Genomic DNA, 20,087 nt, shown 5'->3' with positions numbered 1-20,087 from the left:
ATGTAATAATCTCTTTTCCATGTACTTGTCCAGCCTTTGTTAATATTGTGTAAAAACTTTGTATGAGAATTGTCCTTTTACAGAGAGTTCTGTAGATCTGTGTTCCTCTGTGTCCTTTTGCTTGCTCTGGACCTGGCTCTTAACAGCTTCATTGAAAGGATCCTAGTTCCTGCCTGGCCTCTCTGCGCCGGTTGTGATTTTGTAGACCTCAGTCACAATTTTCCCTGTGTGATTGCGTTTTCAGGTTGGGAGAGTCACAGTCTACTTGATGAGAAGTTGTCCATAGCTTTGATCATTCCTCTTGTCTTTCTCTAAACCTTTTTCAATTATACTATTTTCTCTTAGCGGTAAGTGAATCAGAACTACACTTACTCAAGGTATGAGCAAACCATGGATTTGTGCAGTGGCATAATTATTTTCTGTTGTTTTTCCAAAGGCTCACAGAATCACAGAATGGTAGGGTTTGGAAGGGACCTCTGGAGATCATCTAGTCCAACCCCCCTGCCAGAGCAGGGTCACCTAGAGCAGGTTGCACAGGAACGCGTCCAGGCGGGTTTTGAATGTCTCCAGAGATGGAGTCTCCACCACCTCTCTGGGCAACCTGTTCCAGTGCTCTGCCACCCTCACAGGAAAGAATTTCTTCCTCGTGTTTAGGTGGAACTTCCTATGCTCAAGTTTGTGCCCATTACTTCTTGTCCTGTCCCCGGGCACCACTGAAAAGAGCCTGGCCCCATCCTCCTGACACCCACCCTTTCAGTATTTATAAGCGTTGATAAGATCCCCCCTCAGCCGTCTTTTTTCCAGGCTGAAGAGACGCAAAATCCTTTCTTCATAAGAGAGGTGTTCCAATCCCTTTGTTGTCGTAGCCCTTTGTTGTACTCTCTCCAGGAGTTCCCTGTCCTTCTTGAACCGGCAAGTCCAGAACTGGACATAGTAGAACTGGACGCAGTACTCCAGGCGCGGCCTCACCAAGGCGGAGTAGAAGGGGAGGATGACCTCCCTCGACCTGCTGGCCACACTCTTCTTGATGCACCCCCAGGATGCCATTGGTCTTCTTGGCCACAAGGGCACATTGCTGGCTCATGGTCATCCTGTTGTCCACTAGGACTCCCAGGTCTCTCCACAGAGCTGCTTTCCAGCAGGTCAGCCCCCAGCCTGTACTGGTGCAGGGGGTTATTCCTCCCCAGGTGCAGCACCCTACACTTGCCCTTATTGAATTTCATAAGGTTCCTCTTTGCCCAAATCTCCAGCCTGTCTAGGTCTCTCTGTATGGCAGCACAGCCTTCTGCTGTGTCAGCTACGTCCTCCAGCTTTGTGTCATCGGCAAACTTGCTGAGGGTGCACTCTATCCCCTCATCCAGGTCATTGATGAATATATTGAACAGGACTGGACCCAGTACTGACCCTTGGGGAACACCACTCGTCACTGGTCTCCAACTAGACTCTGTGCCCCTAATCACGACCCTCTGAGCTCTGCCCTTCAACCAGTTTTCTATCCACCTTACTGTCCATTCATCTAGCCCACACTTCCTAAGCTTCCCTATGAGGATGCTGTGGGAGACCGTGTCGAACGCCTTGCTTAAGTCAAGGTAGACCACATCTACCGCCCTCCCCTCATCTATCCATCCACTTATGCCATCAAAGAAGGCTATCAGATTAGTCAGACATGATTTCCCCTTGGTGAATCCATGTTGAGTACTTCTGATAGCTTTCTTTTCCTCTACATGCCTTGAGATGACGCCCAGAATGAGCCGTTCCATCATCTTTCCAGGGATGGAGGTGAGGCTGACCGCCCTATAGTTCCCTGGGTCCTCCTTCTTGCCCTTTTTGAAGACTGGAGTGACGTTGGCTTTCATCCAGTCCTCAGGCACCTCCCCTGTTCTCCAGGACCTTTCAAAGATGATAGAGAGCGGCCCAGCAATGACTTCCGCCAGCCCCCTCAGCACTCTTGGGTGCATCCCGTCAGGACCCATGGACTTGTGGATATCTAATTGACCTAACTGATCTCTTACTTGATCCTAATTGATCTCTCACTTGATCCTCCTCAACCAAGGGGAAGTCTTCCTCCTGATATTTGATTTTTTGCCAAATGGTGAGCTGATGTTTTTGAAGTTGTCTAACAAAGCCCCAAGATCCTGTTCGTGAGCTCAGAGGTTCTCATTCTATATCCGATGCTAAAATTGTTCTCCCTGTGTTTACCATTTGAATCTCATCTTGCCATTTTATTACCTGTTATTCAGACTTTAAGATCCTGTACAGTTCTTCAGTCTGCTCTTGCTATTATTACCCTGAATAATTTTGCACCAGTAGCAACCTTTCAGACCTCATTGCTCTCTCCATTTTTGCAGGTCATATGTAAAAACAAAACCCTCAGGGTCCTTAAGAACTGTAGCTGTGACACACTATTCTTCTGAGATGTGGTTGTTTAACAGCTTCTCCCTATTTATGGTTAAGAATTATTTGTCCATTTTGGGCCCCTTCCTCTTATGCTATAGCTCCTTAGTTTTCCTAAAAGCCTCCAGTGAGAACCTATTTAATAATGTAATCTAATAGAATATAATAGAACGTATTTGGAAATCCAGAGGCTGCTAGCCAAATCACCATTCTTCACAAGTTTCTTGACCTGTTCACAAAGCTCCCAAGAGGTTCTTTCCGTAGAAGCTGTGTTACTTCTTCCCAAGCAGACCTTCACATTATTGTCTACCTATTTTAGCTTTTTGGTATACTCTGTTAATTTTCTTGGTACAACATCAGACTCACAGAATTAGAGTTGTTTGAATTTCTTTGGAGTCCTTTTTATTTTTAGCGATTGCCACCTTTAAACTCCAGGGAACAAGGAAGTTTTAAATGAGGGGTTAATAATTCATCTGATTTGTTCTTGTTCTCCTAAAATTTTTTGGTGAATGTTTCTGAATTTTTTATTAACAAGTTAGTGGGGTTTGTCTGTTTTCACCGTAGCCTCTTCCACAGTTACTTTGATTACATCTAATTCTCTCTATTTATTATTGAAACTGCAGTACATCTGTTATTAATTGGCAAATATTCCATCTTTGCAGAAGTGGAGAAATAGGGGTGGAGGTATTCTGTTACTAGATTGTTGTTCCTTTATTTGGAAAAGTTCTGATAGTAACTTCTTCAGTATATTCTGTGAGAGAATACATAGATACATGGATATCTATATATAGATTTTGGTTTTGCCTCTGAATCACTAGTCATGTTATCGGTAAAAGAGAGAATTGAGTTACAAAACAGAACTTTGTGGACCTTTTCTTACTCATGCTGCCTGGGTGGTGACTAATCACTGCTTTTCAATGGTATTTTTAAAATGGAAGATTACATTAGGCTTCTGTGACTACTCCCTATTACTTGTTTGTGAATGCCAACTTAACCATAGGGGAAATGTTGGAGGCAGTAGATTATTTTCAGAATGATGGACCCATTAGGTAGAACAATAAGCAGTCTAATATATGTGGAATAGCTGCAGGATATGCTCATTCATCAAATTGATAAATGTATTTACTTTCTAGTTACTGTATGTCACAACTAGGAGAAGAAAATTTTCTTTCCCTTGTCTGAGTCAAACAGCTGTCAAATGTGGACGTGATGACACAAACTGTTTCTTTTAGTAAATCAGTTCTTATGCTATGCAATATGACATTATTTATAGGTATAATTTCAATGATCCAGTCAGGTTTACTGTAATTAATCTTTTAAGTCTGAAATACCTGTTATTTCAGGCTTCTCTGTCTAGCCTCAATATTCAGTGGAGCTGAGTTTAAAATACAGATTAAATACTCTTCAACTTAAGATGTCTTTATTGCTTTGGTTTCGAAGTCATAGCTGATGTTATGTCTTTCTCCGTTATTTGCTTGTAAGTATCTCAAAGACATAAAACACCAAGGGCACTGAGAGTCTTCGGCAGCAGCATTAATGAGATGCAAATACAAGCGCTAACAAAGATGTAGTCAGTATCTGATCTACTGAAGGGACAATGTGATAAGTAAAGGTAGTCATGTAGCAAAACAAACTGTTAAAGGGGGGAAATAATGTAAGAATAGTGCAGAAGATGATAAAACTATGATAAAGCAGCATTTGGTGTTTGGGGGTAAAAAAGGACATAAATTAAGAGCAAAACCAAGTTAATCTAAGATCGGTATCTAGTACTCCTTTTTCGACTGTAAGCAAGCTATACAGATTTTTTAAATGCTCATTCTGTCATTGTATTCTGCTTGGCTTTCCAAGGGAAAAGAAAATTACAAGGAGTGAAGATCGTGTTTATTTTGGTGTTTTGGAAATACTTGGTGCTCTGTTCTTTCTAGAGTTGAAGAGTCCTTGTAAAACTGCTAATTCTTCTATGTGTCTGATGAAGTTTGGCAACTTGTTTCGTATTGTCATGCAATGCTAGCGTTTTCATGTTTTAGTCTTTAATACCTGGTTCTGTTCTGTGTTTGTTTATCTACATACTGACTGTTCTGATATAAAAAATTATTCTTAAGCACAGTTTCTCTCCTTTCCCCTGCAGGTCTATTATGTCTAGCTTAAATTATACATTTTTTTCCCATTTTCCTTGATCTTAATTTATTTGGTGAGTGTACTTTTGGTGAAGCCTCTTACAGTGCACCTGAGAATTGGCAAAAGGAGCTGAAATTGGTAGTGAGGAGAACTAACCTTCTTCACGCTTTCTGCAAGCTCTAGCTGTGTCCATCGGCTGTTAGATGCTGGCGCTGTTTGCATTTACTTGTGGGGGCTTGAAAAATAGAATATTGTGCCATATGCTTTTGCAGTGTAAGGAGGAGGAATGAGGCATCCTTGGAAAAGTGTGTTTTGCTGTTTGCTGATCTGTATTGCAATTCTAGAATAAGATGAATAATTTATTCTTCTCTGGCTTGGTATTCAGTTTGTCCCATTTCTTAGTGTTGCAGTTCTGTAGTCAAAAATTGTATATATTATATTTATATATTACAATAGTCTACATTGTAATGTATTCAAAATTTTATTTCCTCAGCAATTAGAATGACTTTGTAAAAAAGATAAACACCTATTTATACAGTTGGTTTCTAATTTTGATTTTTCTGCCTGTATTTTATTTTTTTCACTGCTTAGCAACATGTGACCTGTGTTCGTGTTTTCAGTACAGTAACTTTAAGATAAATTATTCCACCTTTATAAATGAAACCTTTATAGAAGAAGCATTTGTATTTTTGGGATGGCCAGCATTTATATTAAAAAAACAAAGCAACAGTAACAAAAAAAATCCAAACAAAAAAAACCCCAAACCAACAAAACTAGATTGATATTGCAATGCAAATTAACTTGATCAAATATCTTATATTCATGCTTTCCCTGTAATATTCCATCACAGTACGACTTAAGAAAATTGTGTCTTTACAAAGTTGCTTTTTCCATAAAAATTAATGGACAGCTGTGCATGTTCACATAAATAAAAACATGTCTGCTTAGTGTCACGTATTGATTAGTCTTTTAACTAGCTATTCAGGAGTAAAGAAAACTTCCCATCATCAAGAAGGAAACAGTAGTTGATTGGGAACAAAATATCAGCCTTTCAACTGCAAAACTTCCCTTAAGCAGTCTTTTATCTGGCTGTTGATTGAAGTGCCTCTGTTCCCTTTCTGGTGTTCTGTTTCTTTTCTTTTTGCAATCATCCAAATTCAGATTCAGTTTAAATGAGGTTTTTTTCAATCCCTACTCCCCTTCTTTTTCTTTTTTTTTTAACAATGCAAGTCTCAAATTAAAAGTGGCTGTGTTTGACCTTGTCTGTTGAACACTGATTTTGTGTGCTATCCAATACTTTGACTGCTGTTATGAAACCTTAGTGTGCAAATAAAAGGTGTCAGTGTTTTGTACCAGGTTCCCTTTTACTAGGTCCATATATCAAATGCAGCCCCCGTGAACTGTTAACTCTCAACATACAGATTCCTGAAACGAGTATACTAGGTAAAACAGAGTTTTAAAAGCCACTTATTTGATGAATTTGGTATAGCTGAGCTAACACATGAGGCTTTAGAGTTAGCTCTCACGTAGTGTGAGATAGACAGTGAAGAAATTATCTGTGCCAATTAACTAATGTAACATGGAATGTAATTGTAACTCAAGGAATAACATTCAGGAAGAAACCACCCCCTGAAACAACCAGAGGTTTAATTAAATGTAAAAGGCTGGAAACGCATTCCAGTAGAAAAGAGCACACAAACCAGAATAAAAGTGTCTTTCAGTTTGTTTTTTACTTAGAATAGTTACAAAAAATGGTGAACAGCTTTAAATAAAAGATTTGTTAGTTCAGTCTTCCAGTATTCCATGAAAAGAGGCAGCCACATCACCCCATGTCACTTTGCTCTGTTGCCTCAAATCTTTATTCTATATTTTTATCAGAAGTGCTGAAGAATTCTATTTTGAGCGTGGATGCTGGTTTTATCCCATGCTAGCATGTAATTTTTAAAACAGCACTGTAGGTGTTTAAGATCTCACAAATGAAACAGACTTGCCACCTTACACAGTTTAAACATGCCAGTCCGACAGGGCATCAATTTCAAATGAGCACAAGAAGTGCTGAAGTTCAGGTCGCCTGTGGGCTGGTGTGGGAAGAAAGGGTTAGCTGCTATTAGCTACAGAATGCATATACCTTCTCTTCTAATTGTGCTAATGAACACATGCCATCAGCTGATAACAGGAATTGTGAATTGGGAAAAGCAGGTCAATTCACCTCAGGATCTATCAGCATCTTAGAAAAGCTGAGCAAATCTTCAGGCAGACACTAATGAGAAGAAAGTTCCACAAAGAGGTATCCTGAATCTGTGTGTACTGAGAAGGAACACAGTGAGTATGTCAGGAGTGTTTTTATTGTTGTTTTTTAGGAAAAAAAGCTATTTAGTATAACACTAAGAAGGTATAAAACAGTGTTATTGTTATTGGATTCCCATTTCTTGTTACTAAATAAACCAGAATTTCTTACCTGAAGAGTTACAGCCTGAATATGAACCAGAAATAAACATTGTAAATAATAAATATTATTTCTGGTACAAAAACTCAATCTGTAATGGTACAAAGGAGTGAGAAAAACGTTTACACATTGTAATCGTCTAAACTGCACATCCTTTACTACAACAAACTAACCTTTGTGAGCATGGTTTTGTGTCAAGTGTGTCCAAGCAATTTACATTGCCAAATGATGACTGACCAGATGGATATCTAATCCTGAAATCAGCAGATGGCTCAGCATGGCCAGGTTTGTGCACAAAGTAAAAGAGGAGTAGTGGAAAATTAAGGCATTTATGAAGCAGTTTAGAATGGCAAACAGTGTTAAGAGAAGGCTTAAAAAAAGGTGAGGTTGTGGAACCGCTGAGAAAAAGTTACGCTTATAGCAACTGGTTAGAAGTGAGAGAGGATTCAAATGAGGGGGAAAAAAAAGTACGGAGAAGAGGTATGAAATGAGGCTTGTAAGCTGATCAGAGCAACATCCATGTCCACTCCACAAAGTTAGCTCAGGATAGAAAGTGGTTTTGAGACTTGGGACAACGTTGACAATAAATATTATCTACTCTTAAGAGAGATATTTTTATCAAGCCCTGAAGGACAGCAAACCTGACATCTTTCAGAAAAAGTGTTACTACACAAATCAGCTGGCAGGTTTGTTACACTGGAAAAATCTCGAAATGGCAGGGAGGTGAGAGATAATAAAAGAAGGTGCTGAGTTTGCCAGTTGTTCTTGTTTCCTGGTTCTGCTCTTCAAAGATTACTTTATTCTGAACAATACATTTCATCTTTGCAAGACAGTTTCTCCTGCTCAATCATGCTGTGAAATCACATGCTAATGGTTTTTTAATATCATTTAGCTGCCATAAAACAGATAGTAAAAGTACATTTTAGTAGCATGACCATATTTTAAAATTGGATGGGTAAAGGTGATGAGCTGTAAAAGAGTAAGCCTTTGTTTAAATGCATATATCTCTTCATAATGAGCAGAATTAGCAAGGGAAATTATATAAAACGAATGAAAGTTAAATAGATTTTTGTTCAAGTCTGATAAAATTATTTTCCAGTTGCGACGGCTCTCCTTTCAACTAAAGTATAGTACACTTGGGATTTATTTTCAAATTGGCAGTCAGAAATGAGGAACATGAAGGGGTACATTTTCCAAGCAATTAGTGTGAGGTATGCAAACAAATCCTATTATTTCTTAGTGGGATTAGAGCACATACCTTCCATATGCTGCTTTGAAGAATTCCCCTTAAGCATTCTTCCAGACTTCTAGCTGCAAAAATAGCTACAATAGTAAATTTGGTAAAAGAAAAGAATTTGGAATGTAGCTGGTTTGAATACCTACCCCGCATACGCCTACAAATCAAAAAAGCATTAAAAAAAAAATCTGCTAATAATTGTGGAGAAGTAAAGTAAAATAATCCTGACCTATATAATTACATCTATTTTAACTGAAGGCATTTCTTAGGTTTCTCTCTGTGTTGTCCAAAGATTTCTGTTGACTGAACATTTGATTTCAGCAGGCTTGAATGATTCTTCTGCATTGCCTACAGCCAATACAGCTTTGATACCTCAGCTCAAGATCACATATTTTCTTATCTAGTATAATTTATTTTTTTTCAGCTTGTGGAATTTCCAGTAGCTGAGCAGTAAATTGTTACTGAAACAAAAAATTGGTCCTTCCAAAGTAGTTCTGTAGTGCTTATGAAATAATTTTTAATCTTCTAATCCTAATTTATGTTGATAATATGATGTAAGATCTAAAATGATGTGTTATTTAAAGGCTTTTCATTAGCCTAGGGTTGCCAAAGATAGCTTGTGTACCATTCATTTAAATTATTCATATCCTTTTACTTAGTAGATAGCGGATTTTCTCTAATAAAGTGTCAGTGGTTTGCCACGGGCCTGCTCCTTCCTGCTCATCTGTTGGTTTAAAGCACAAAATTTGAGGTACCTATATGGCAGTTTTAGGAACTAAGCGAATTTAGGGGTAGGAATAAGTATATTATCTTCACTGAAGAGCCAGCTGTCTGCTTTCTTACAGACTTTTTCCTTCCTGTTGGAAGAAACTTAGCTCAAACTTGTCACGATATTTCAGCAGTTCTTGAAGCTTATTGTTTAGGATGTCTTGGCCTGAAACACACAGTGGCTTTATGAACTTTCAGTTTTGTTATGTCTTTGTTACAACTTAAACCACACTTAGCAGCATGGGCATGCTATTCCCTCTATACCCTATGAAAATGTAAGATCCTCAGTTCTTTCCTGAATATTTTAACTGTACGATGTGAATTAAATTCAAGATTTTTGTAAAATGTGTGCCCCCTGATTTTGACAAATTTCCTTTTGGGAAGAAAACAGAATAGGTCTGTATAATTTTTCTGAAGAGCAAAAATATAACTGCTAGTTTACTCTTATTTCTGTGTAACCCGTGACAAGCCATGAGTTACCACAGTGCTCTGTTTTTCACCTTTGTTCGCTTCAGCAGTTCATTTTGTTTCCATATGTTTTTTCAGTTCTCAGGATGGCTTACGTGATTCCCCCCTCAGCTCCATCTCCAGCAGTGACTATGAGAGTGTTTCTGTCACTACATGTAGTCTCTCCAGCATATACGCTCTGAGGTAATAACATCACTTTGCAGTCAGATTTGACGAATGGTTTTGGGTAATGCTTGGTTAAAAATTTTCGTTGAATTAACAATCAAGTGACAGCAACACTTCTGAGTATTCTTCCTTTTGAACAGCAGGTGCTTTTTTTTCTAGCTGCTTTCTTCAGTGCTGTGGCAATTGAGAGGCAACTATTTAAGGAAAAGTTTTAATGTATAAAGCAATAAATTACTTATGTCTGTGATCTCCCTTTTATTTGTTCATACAGCATTTTTTAAGAGAGACTTAAGGTTTTAGCTTGAAAAGTACCAAATGTTTGTTTTAGCGAGGTTTTGTCTTTCTATAAAATATGGTTTTTTTTCACTTAGTAAAATGAGGTAGTAAAAAGAGTGGAGCATTCCAGTTCACAATAATTTAACTTCCACAGTGGTGTTGGCCAAAATTGGTAAAAATACTAGTTTATATTCTTATCTTCTGAAACTGCGTGAGTTTTAACTTTAATTGGTTTTGTTCAGAACACGTAATGAGAATAACAGAGGAATAAAGTTGAGGGCAGAAAAATGTTACTAAAGTAGAAATGTGAGTACTTTGCTTTTTTTAGAGTATGCATAACATATATGTATGTGATATATTGCGTACATTGTATGCAATAACTTTATTACTCTGGTACAGGCAGGTTGAAATACCACTGTTTCCGTCGAGGTAGATCTTCCGCTGCTTCTCGACCTCCCTTTTTCATCTGTTTATCTCTATCCAGCACTTCATTTGAACTTCAGGAATTCTGAATTTTATCTAGGCTTGCGGATAGCAAGGGGGGGTGAAAAGGTCTTTTCTAGTAGTGACAGAGGAAATAGTGGATATAATAATATGTATTTTGTTAGGATGTGTACATCTTAAGGCTCAATTTTTTTAGTGTTCCATATTTTTAAAATAAGGGCAGAAAGATGTGACTAAAACTATTTTTCACGGTTTTAATTTTGAAATACGTTTCCTTTTGACTGTTCTTTAAACAAAACCCAATTTACCTGCATGCAACAGCTGCCCTCTTGTACATGCTGAATACATCAAGGGGACTGTTTCACACAGGGCTATCTGAATGGACAATAGAAGTAATTTCAGTTATTCTTCAGAAGTAACTGGAGCAGCAAGAATAAGTAGGTCTTCCTTAGGTGCACAACTTCTTTTCAAGGCTTTACTGTGCTGACTTCATGTGTTAGTATTGTAGTTGCCACTGTATTGATGGTTAGGTAAATTAGTTCTGTCTTATCGCATTTACAGATTTTTGTTTTGCTTGAAGTTTGATTTATAAAGCAGTATTTGTACATGTACATTTGCACTTTTGTCCACTGAACTATAGCATTGTATTGTCCCTGAGTTTCATGCAAGAAATCTAAGCTGCCCATTTTTCTCTGATTGATATTACTAGAGATCTAGCTATCGTAGTTTATGGCCCAATTAAAAAAAAAAAAATAGCTAAGGGCTTATTTGACTATACTGATATCATGGAATCTTCAGAGTTGGAAGGGACCTCTAGAAATCATCTAGTCCAACTCCCCTGCTAGAGCAGGGTCACCTAGAGCATGTTGTTCAGGACTGCATCCAGGCGGGTCTTGAAAGTCTCCAGAGAAGAGGACTCCACAACCTCCTTGGGCAGCCTGTTCCAGTGCTCTGTCACCCTCACTGTAAAGAAGTTTTTCCTCATATATGATTGGAACTTCCTATGTTACAGCTTGTGCTTGTTACCCCTTGTCCTGTTACTGGGAACCACTGAGAAGAGTCTGGCACCATCCTCCTTCTCCTCCTTCTCCTATCCACCACGTCCTATCTAAAGGGTGGGTCTAACCCTTTAGATACTTGTAAACATTAATAAGGTCTCTCCCCTCAGCCTTCTCCAGGCTAAAGAGTCCCAGCTCTCTCAGCCTTTCCTTATGATGATATGAATTTCCCCTTTTGAAACGCTTACTTTAAAAAAAGTTTAAAGTTATCTTAACTGAATAAAATAAAAGACAAAAAAAGCTCAGAAGTTGAACTGCTTCAAAGTACTATGTTCCTAGATCTGTGTGCATAGAAATGTAATATTTGGTACAAGTATTTGTAATACATTTTAGAATATGTTATTTTTAAGGGGCTCCCCTCTTCTTTTATCTTGTATTACCTAAACAACAAACATGTTCCTTGCAAAGGCCATCTCTATAAAATGTTCTTATCTGAAATAACTAAGTTCTTCCTGATGTCATGTGCATATCCAAAACAATACCTAAATTGTTTTTTTTATTGTTTCCTTTTTCCTATGAAATTTGCCGTTTTAATGTACTTAATTTCTTGCTGGTTTCACTTAACAATGATTAGAAATTTAAATGTAACATTTGCAATTTCTTATGAAACATAGAATTCTTGAAGTACATTTATTTGGCCTTTCAACCTCTCATGAATCATAAGCAATTCCTTTGCGCTGTTAGATAACCAAAACTGAGACTGAAAGTCATGTTGTCAGATTGTGGTGTGTTTTGGAAATACCCAAGTGACTTCAAACCAATTCTATTCTGGTACCAACCCCAGCTTAACAAGAATAGCACAGGGTGTTGAATGAACTACTAGTGTATTAATAGCATGGTCTGAATGGATTTGAAACAATGAAGCATTGCATGTATGGAATTCTATATATTTATACATTTATTGTTTTCCAAATGGAGAGCCAGGGAGAAAATTCCCACTCCATGAATCCCAGAGCAACATTCCGACCCATGGGTCATTGTTTGCTGTTTTGGTTTTTATTGGAAGGAAAAAGCTGTTTGGACAGTAGAAACCACTTGGGACCTGTTAAAGGAGGCTGCTTCAAATCAGCCTGTGATTTACTGCCTTAGATTTTTTTTTTCCCATCATCAGCTAGTGCTATGTAGTTTATTCATCCTACCTAATTTTAGGCACCAAACTGATATATCTCAATTAAGAGTTTTGCTGCTGTAGGTTCCCTGTTTAGTCAATGGAGAACAGTGGAAACCTTGGTTAAGCGTGTAATTTGTTGACATGCATCTGGACCAAAGATTTTCAGTCTTAAATCAGAGCTATGATTGCATACTTTGATTACTGACTGTGCTCACACAGGAATTTGAAAAACATTTTAAAACCTTGCTTGAGGTTTCTAGAGCACAAATTGGAAAAAAGGTACAGAGAGCTTTTCAAATGGTTTTACTACAGATTTGATTAGGTTGATTATTTCACTGGTACTTGATCTGTGTAGAAGGTTCCTCCTAGTCTCAGAGGTCTAATGGTGAAGAAGTGAAATGTTCAGCCCAGTTCAGAAGATGATCGTTCATTAAGCGGTATCTAGACTTGAGATTGATCAGTAGTCAACTTTATGAGCAAAGAATAAACGTATTCCACATGTTTCAGAGAAACTGTGTTTTTATGCAGACTTTTAAGAATATGCAGAATTTTTTTGTTGTATCAGTGTGACTGTGGAAAAATACTGCTGACTTGAGTGAAAATGAGATGTTTCTAACTACAGCAGGGAAGTGGCAATTGGTCCATTGTTTATATTAGCTCCAGGAAACAATACATCCAGTTTTTCAATTTTAATGGCTCCTTTTTCATAAGTGTAATTTTTAGAATAGTTTTTAATATAACTATAGCTTACTGAATTGTAAATAGGCAGCTAATAAAATACACTACTGGAATCTTATCCATTTCAGTGTTGGAAGTAGGAAAGCCAGTAGCTTTTAAAAATAAACTGTTTGCGGGAATTTGTCATCTTTCAACATGCATTACAATTATGGGGCAAGATCCTGAGAGAGCCATTAATTTGAGTGGAAACCTAAATGAAGGCCATTCATACACTAACAGAATGAGATGACTTGATATGCTTAAAGCCAAGAACGAACTTAAGTTCTTTGGAAGACTGGAGCTAGAAAATGGCAAGAAAAGTGTTGTTTTGGGAATGAGGAGGAAAAATAGGAGAGACAACAGAAGAACAAGGTAGTTAAAATTAGTTGATTTCAAGCTTCACTGGAGTTTTTGGTGTAAGAGTGCAAAGGAGGAAGAAATATCGATGAATCTGTTTTAAAGCATTTGCCTGCCTAGAGTACATGGTAAAGCCTACTTCTTCATTTTAAGGTTATGGTGAGCCAATAAATCAGAACTTTAAATATAAATAATAACTTTTAAAACTAACCTTAATGGTACGATAGATGCCTTTCCTGGTCAGCAGTCACTTTTTATTTTAGATATGTCATTGTGGCTTAACTATTGGTGTTTGAGGGTGTATTTTTATACAGTTTTAGGCATTTACAAAAATGGGTGGTGAAGTTTTAGCCTATGTTATTTAAAGTCTGTAAAATTAAGTACCTGAAATGTATTGTGACTCAAGTCTATGCCAAAACAGCAAGAGTCTGCTAGCAATTAGAGTAGGATATTTATCTGGCTATTTCTATTAGAATACCCATATTTGCGTACATGTGGGCAGAGTCCAAGGTCACTGGCTTGCTGGATATAGTTGAAGGGTATCACTTTATTGCATATTTTGAGTATATCCCTGTTAGTATAAACACACGTGTGAAACAAGGCAGGGAAGGTTATCTTGGTATATAAATGAGATGAGTTTTTGATTACCCGCTTCAGAAATAGAGGGTGTTTTGCAGGAGACTGTTTGAAGCTACCTTGCCGGTAGGTTCGTAGAATCACAGAAGAGCCCAGGTTGGAAGGGACCTCAGAAGATCATACAGTCCGACTTGTTGTGGGAAGGGAAGCCTAGATGAGATTATCTAGCACCCTGTCCAGTTGCATCTTGAAAACCTCCAGTGATGGGGACTCTACCACGTCCCTGGGGAGGTTGTTCCAGTGATTTACTGTTCTTAGTGTAAAATACTCTTTTCTTATATCAAGATGAAATCTATGCTGGTGTAGCTGGTCCTCTCCATGTGGCTCCTTGGGAAGAGAGCCTTTTGTCGTCTTTGCAGCCGCCCTTTACATACTGGAATATTGTGATGAGGTCCACTCTGAGCCTTCTCTTTCTTCTCCAGGGAGAAAAGACCTAACTCCTTCAGTCTCTCCTTGTAGGTTCTCCATCATCTTCATGGCCCTCCTTTGGACCTTCTCCAGTTAGTCAGTCTGTCTTGAATTGTGGAGACCAAAACTGAACACAGCAGTCCAGGTGTGGCCTGACAAGCACTTGGTAGAGTGGGATGATCACATCTCTTATCTCCGCTGGTAATGCCCCTGTGGATGCAACCCAGGATGCAAACCAGCTTTGATTGCTGCAGTGGTGCGCTGCTGACTCCTGTGCAGTGTGTTGTCCACTATAACCCCCTTTCCCTTTCAGCAAGGCTGCTCCCCACCCACACAGATCCCAGCCTGCACTGGTCTCTTTGGTTGTGTCATCCCAGATGCAGGACCTTGCACTTATCTCTGTTAAACTCCATACTGTTCTTGCTAGCTCACTGTTCCAGCCTGCCCTGGTCTGTCTGTAAGATGACTTTCCTTTCTGATGTGTCCACCTCACCACTGAGGTTGGTGTCATCAGGAAACTTGGTCATGGTGCTCTCAGTCCCATCATCCAGATCATTTAGGAAGATGCTGAACAGTGTGGGGGCCAGTATTGATCCCTGGGGGTTCCCACTTGTGACAGGCTGCCAGCCTGAGTAAAAACCATTGCTCACCACTCCCTGAGTGTCACCTCTGAGTCAGTTTCTTGCCTGTCTTGCAGACCAAGCCAAGTTCTTGTGGGTGGACAGGTTCTTACAAAACCAGGTTTTATACTGTGTTTTTTCATCAGTAGAACTCAGTGCCTTGAAGAGGATGCGAGAAGGAAAAATATCTTGGTCATTCAGCAGGACTGTGAATGATACAAGAAGTGAGTTCTTTCATCTCATTTTCCAGAGCTATGCATTCATCTATACTATCAAAGCTACAGCGCAGATTACATGCCCACAAGTTTTAATAAACAGATCACAACTACTCTGTAGATGACGGTGTGGAGGACAACAAATACATTAACAATATATTTTAACCGATGTGTCACAGTCTACCTGATGAGCTGTGTCTCCAGATCTCCTCTCTTGCAGTTTTACCATTGTTAACTTGGTCAGGTTATGTTTATTTAAGCTGGGAAAAATGACAGATTAATTCTGCATTAATATTTGGTACTGTCATTTTTGTTTTGATTAATGCATTGCTGTAGATTTTATTTCCCCTTTTTTCTGTAGAGCTCTTCTTTATAGAAAGACTGCACATAACCAGAGAAAGGCTGCTGGTAATGGCTTTACATGTACTGTACTGGAATCATGGAAATAAGAGTTCAGTGAGAAGAGCTGTGAGATGAGAAGGGGGTTTATACCTTGAGAAAATCAGAATGACTTCTAGAATAGACACTATTCCTGCCTAATGATTTTGAAGTGCAAGCTGTGTATGTTTTAGGCACTGTGAGTCTGTGCTGTTTTGTATAGCTCTGTCACTCAAGCAATGTGAGGGCAATTAATATGCATATTAATACAGTCATAAACAGGCTGCTGTGTACAGTCTTCTTGCTTTGCTGCTAAATCCCTTGCTGCAACCAGCTGAGCAGTACCAGCAAAACAAAAAAGTCAGCGTTGATGAGGTCTGTCAACTTTTGCTTATGATTTTAGTCAGCGAGACATATGTGACTGAAGCAGATGTCTCTAGTTTTTCATCGCCAGGATTCTTCTTGATGTGTTTCATGCCTATCTTGTTCCTCACCCTGCAAGACATAAAAATCAAATCTCCAAATGGTACAGCATTTTCGAAGCTATAGTGTTCCCTTTTAGGAAATTCCACAAGGTATTTTTGGGTATATTATATCCGTATCTTTGTCTTCAGTAACAAGTAACTGATGCTGATTTTATTTTCTTGAGGAATAACCCAGGCAGCTTGTGTGAACTGCTTGTTACAGTGGGAAGGTGAAAATTCAGTTGTTCGAAGTTTTTTTTTGTCTTTCCCTATTAAAATGATAAACTTCATATTTTAGTGATGTTAAAATATCCAATATGGTTGAAGTAAATTAAGTGTAAAATATGTTCCCCTCTGTGTAAATCAAGTTAAATAGGGCAATATTTTAAACTGACTAGCATCAGTGGCAGAAGCAACAATTCTGTTCTAGCAAAATTGGTAGGCACCCCAAAATTTGCCATTTGGGGGCTGTATTCCAGGTGGCATATCATCTGGCTGGAGAGTACAAAAGTGATCATAATGGGTTTGTGTTCTTCTTTCTACATAGCTCACTTGTAATTTTCATTTTCAGTGATTTGTCCACATTTATAATCGTGTTCATTTTAATGATGTGTAAAAATCTGTTGTTGAATGTCGCTTGATGTTCCCTGTGCTACTAATAGAACAAAAATTACTAGCTTTCAGAAATTAGATTTTATTTTACAGATTGGGTTTTCTCCCCCCAAAAATCCTTATAATAGCATGTTTGGGAGTTTTGAGTTTATGTGTAATTAACTAAAATCACTATAGTAACTGCAGTTTTTGGCAATGCCTAAAACCAAGATACGTTGTAAAACCACAATTATATTGGAGGAAAAAAGACAGGATTTCCTCATACTTTCAGTGGCATTGAAGGTGGAAAATGAAGAAAAAGCTTTCTTTTCGAATTAAAATCTTAAGGCTCCACCTAATACTTTAATTAGCTTTTCTCAGCTTTGACTCCCATGGCTGAATACAGAATTCCTGTGAGACTCTTCTAGACTTTAGCATGCTTTAATGCTTCAGCTGGTTGTTCTGTATTATTTTTTGAGGGAACTGATGGAGGCGATACGAAAATGTTGTGCTAATAAGTTTCCATATCCCTCAGAGTTCCTCTTGCTAGAAAACTTTTTTCAGTGCTTCTTCTCCATCTCTTTCTGCCACATGCAGGAGTTGCAACTCAAGACAGTGTCTGCTGGAATTGAATGCTAAATTAATTCACTTTTTACTATGCCATACAGAATAGTTGTTTGCATATCCCAGAGGACACTGCTGAAGAGCTATATGAAATGACTCTTTGCCCCTGGAAGTATTTGTATCTGGCATTGGGTATCCAGGTTCTATTCCTGTGTCAAGTTCTGGATAAGGCGTAAAAGCTGGAACCAATGCGTTTCTATCCCTGTATCAGATACCAGAGCTGATATTATATACCATTTCTTCATAAGTGCTACACTATTTTTGTTGTTCACTTTCAGTTTTTCCAGTTCAGGATTATTTTTGAAGTTTAATTATTTCTGTGTTCTAATCTGATATTATTTGTACTTCTGCAGTGTGAGTGAACATAGGAGAACTTTAAATGCGTGTTTGATTACAAAGAAGTCTTACAAAAAAATGCCATGGTGGAATTGAGAAAACCTTAGTAGAACCTAAGCAATATTTTAACTTCTTAATTTTCAGTTCTGTTTTTTTCTTGAATTTTACAATATTCTTATGTTGCAGGTTTTATCCCTTTTTGGTTTAAATTTTAAGAAAAACAGTAAATGTAGTACCTTGCAAGTATCTGACATTGAATTTGATGGTTAGAAAGGAGCCCTGTTGATTACTAATGCTCTTAAGTTATTTGTTCATATGCAGTCTTACAGAAGTTTTGTCTGTAATGAACTGAAAAGCTATTTGCGAACAAGCACTATTAAAGTTGATAAATCCTGCACTGACAATGTTGTTTATTTTAATTCCCATTTGAAATAAAGTGCCTTTGCATTCTTCTGAAAACCCAGGCTGGAGTGGTAATGACTTTGAATAAGCCAGTTGTGTAGGTAGTTTCTTGTAGTGGATCTATTTAGCAAGATGCTGTGTTTTTTTGAAAAGTCCAACATGTTAAGTACAACGAGAATGCTCTGCAGTTTGAGGTTGGAAGAGCTGAGGAAGGATTCAAGAAGATGTTCTTCCAGCGGAGTGGGCAGATGCAAAAGCTGCCAGGGTGTGGAGCAGAAGTTGTTGCTGTTGATTTCAAATTCAGCATCTTCAATACTCAGGAATTTTTTCTGATTGAAGATATCACTTAGGACATGTGGCTAATCCCATTAGCCAAATTACTTATTTCAATCAGCTGACCTCAGATTGCCCCATCTCCTGGGGCAAAAGAAGCTAAGAATGGGCTTCTGCAAATCTTGCAACATATGAAAAATAATTCCCCTACTGTGGAATTCAAAAGGTTGACAGCAGATGGGGCTTTTACCACATGTCCTACTATGTGTGGAGTTGGGCATTGCTAATACATGTGATAATACTGTAGTCTGCTGGTCAAGTCCACTCCTGGTGGTGCCTAGCTAGAGTGTTCTTGAGAGAGCTTTGCATGCAGTTGTACTATTTGTTTCTCAAGACAAAGTATTGAAGCCTTGGGAACACTTTATGGTTTGGAGGCTTTTTTCGCCTCTTTAGCCTTTTCTCTTAAAATAGAAAATACCTAAGGGATTGCATTTAAAAACCCTCTTGACTTAATAAAATATTAGGGTTAAAAAGTCAAGAAATAAAGTTCTGAATTAAACCTTTTTTTAGTCTGCTTTAAATGTAGCTTCTGGGTTCATTCCTTAAAATATAGTCCTTAGCTAAATAAGTATATGCTGTTATTCAAATAATAAGACATGTTCTGGATTTGCATTAAATTACTCTAAAATTCAGTGTGTAGCGACCCCCTTCACTTAAAATAATTGTAAGAAACCATTAATCTCACAATTTTCCTTCCAACCACATCAAAACTAGTACATGTTAGAAACCAAAGGGTCTTAACCTGCTGTTTGTTGTGTTTCTTGTGAGAGTACCGAAAAAGAAACACCAGAGGTACTACAAAAAGCATAATGGGAAGTAGTGATTTTTTTTTTACTGCTGCATAGTCATACTTCTTTTAACAAACCCCTGTTATTTTCCTCTTGTCATTCCCCATGTATACAACCTTTGCCTTTCCCCAACTATTTTTTTTTGTTCTCTTGTTCTTTTTTTTTTTTTTTTTTCAAATTAGAACCCCGAGTTAACTATAGCCTTATGAAGTATAAAAGTAAGAGTAATAACTTAGGAAAGACAGGTTGACAGGTTAGTGGTGGGGTTTCCAGTTACAGCCTACACGAGTATCAGTGGGATGAATTACTGAAGTAGTTTCAGAAATTGTGTGCAGACAACAACATAGAGATTTGCCTGCAAAAGTTTTGGATTTGTGTTTTTATTTACTTAAAGTATGATAAAAATCAGATGGGAGAAGGAAAAAATATCATAGATTGGATAAAAAGTGTCTGTTACTGATATTTTACACAGACCATAAAGTGTCCATTGTGCTAAATTCTGTATGAATAAAAATGAAAGCCAAGGAGCTCATTATATTTTTTGAGAAATATTATAAGAATTAGAATATTCAAAGCATATATGGAAATTCTTGTATATAATATAGCTATACATGTATGTATTTTTATCTTAGTTATTAAAAACGTGTAGCATTTTGAGTAATGTACATGAGAGATTTAAGCCCAACTAGTGCAAATGAACTGATGTCATTTAAGTCCAAGGAACTGCAGTGTT

General features: G+C 37.9%; 1 protein-coding gene across 5 annotated transcripts in view; it reads left to right on the top strand.

The window, feature by feature from the left end:
- The window catches only part of ZFYVE28 (zinc finger FYVE-type containing 28), a 164,033-nt gene that overhangs the window by 118,855 nt on the left and 25,091 nt on the right, over nt 1-20,087 (top strand). For 2 of the 5 annotated variants that reach the window (XM_063336733.1, XM_063336732.1), the window contains exon 9: nt 9,510-9,614. The exons of 2 other annotated variants lie outside the window; for them this stretch is intronic. In XM_063336733.1, coding sequence (XP_063192803.1) covers nt 9,510-9,614 — 105 coding nt within the window. Of the gene's footprint in view, nt 1-9,509; nt 9,615-11,328; nt 11,432-20,087 lie in introns of all 5 variants that reach the window. One more of the 5 variants, XM_063336736.1, reaches the window with a different exon arrangement.

This window comes from Chroicocephalus ridibundus, chromosome 5 (genome assembly GCF_963924245.1).
Source record: "Chroicocephalus ridibundus chromosome 5, bChrRid1.1, whole genome shotgun sequence".
Taxonomy (NCBI): domain Eukaryota; kingdom Metazoa; phylum Chordata; class Aves; order Charadriiformes; family Laridae; genus Chroicocephalus; species Chroicocephalus ridibundus.
Note: the sequence above shows the minus strand (reverse complement) of the source record. Positions and strands in the feature narration are given on the sequence as shown.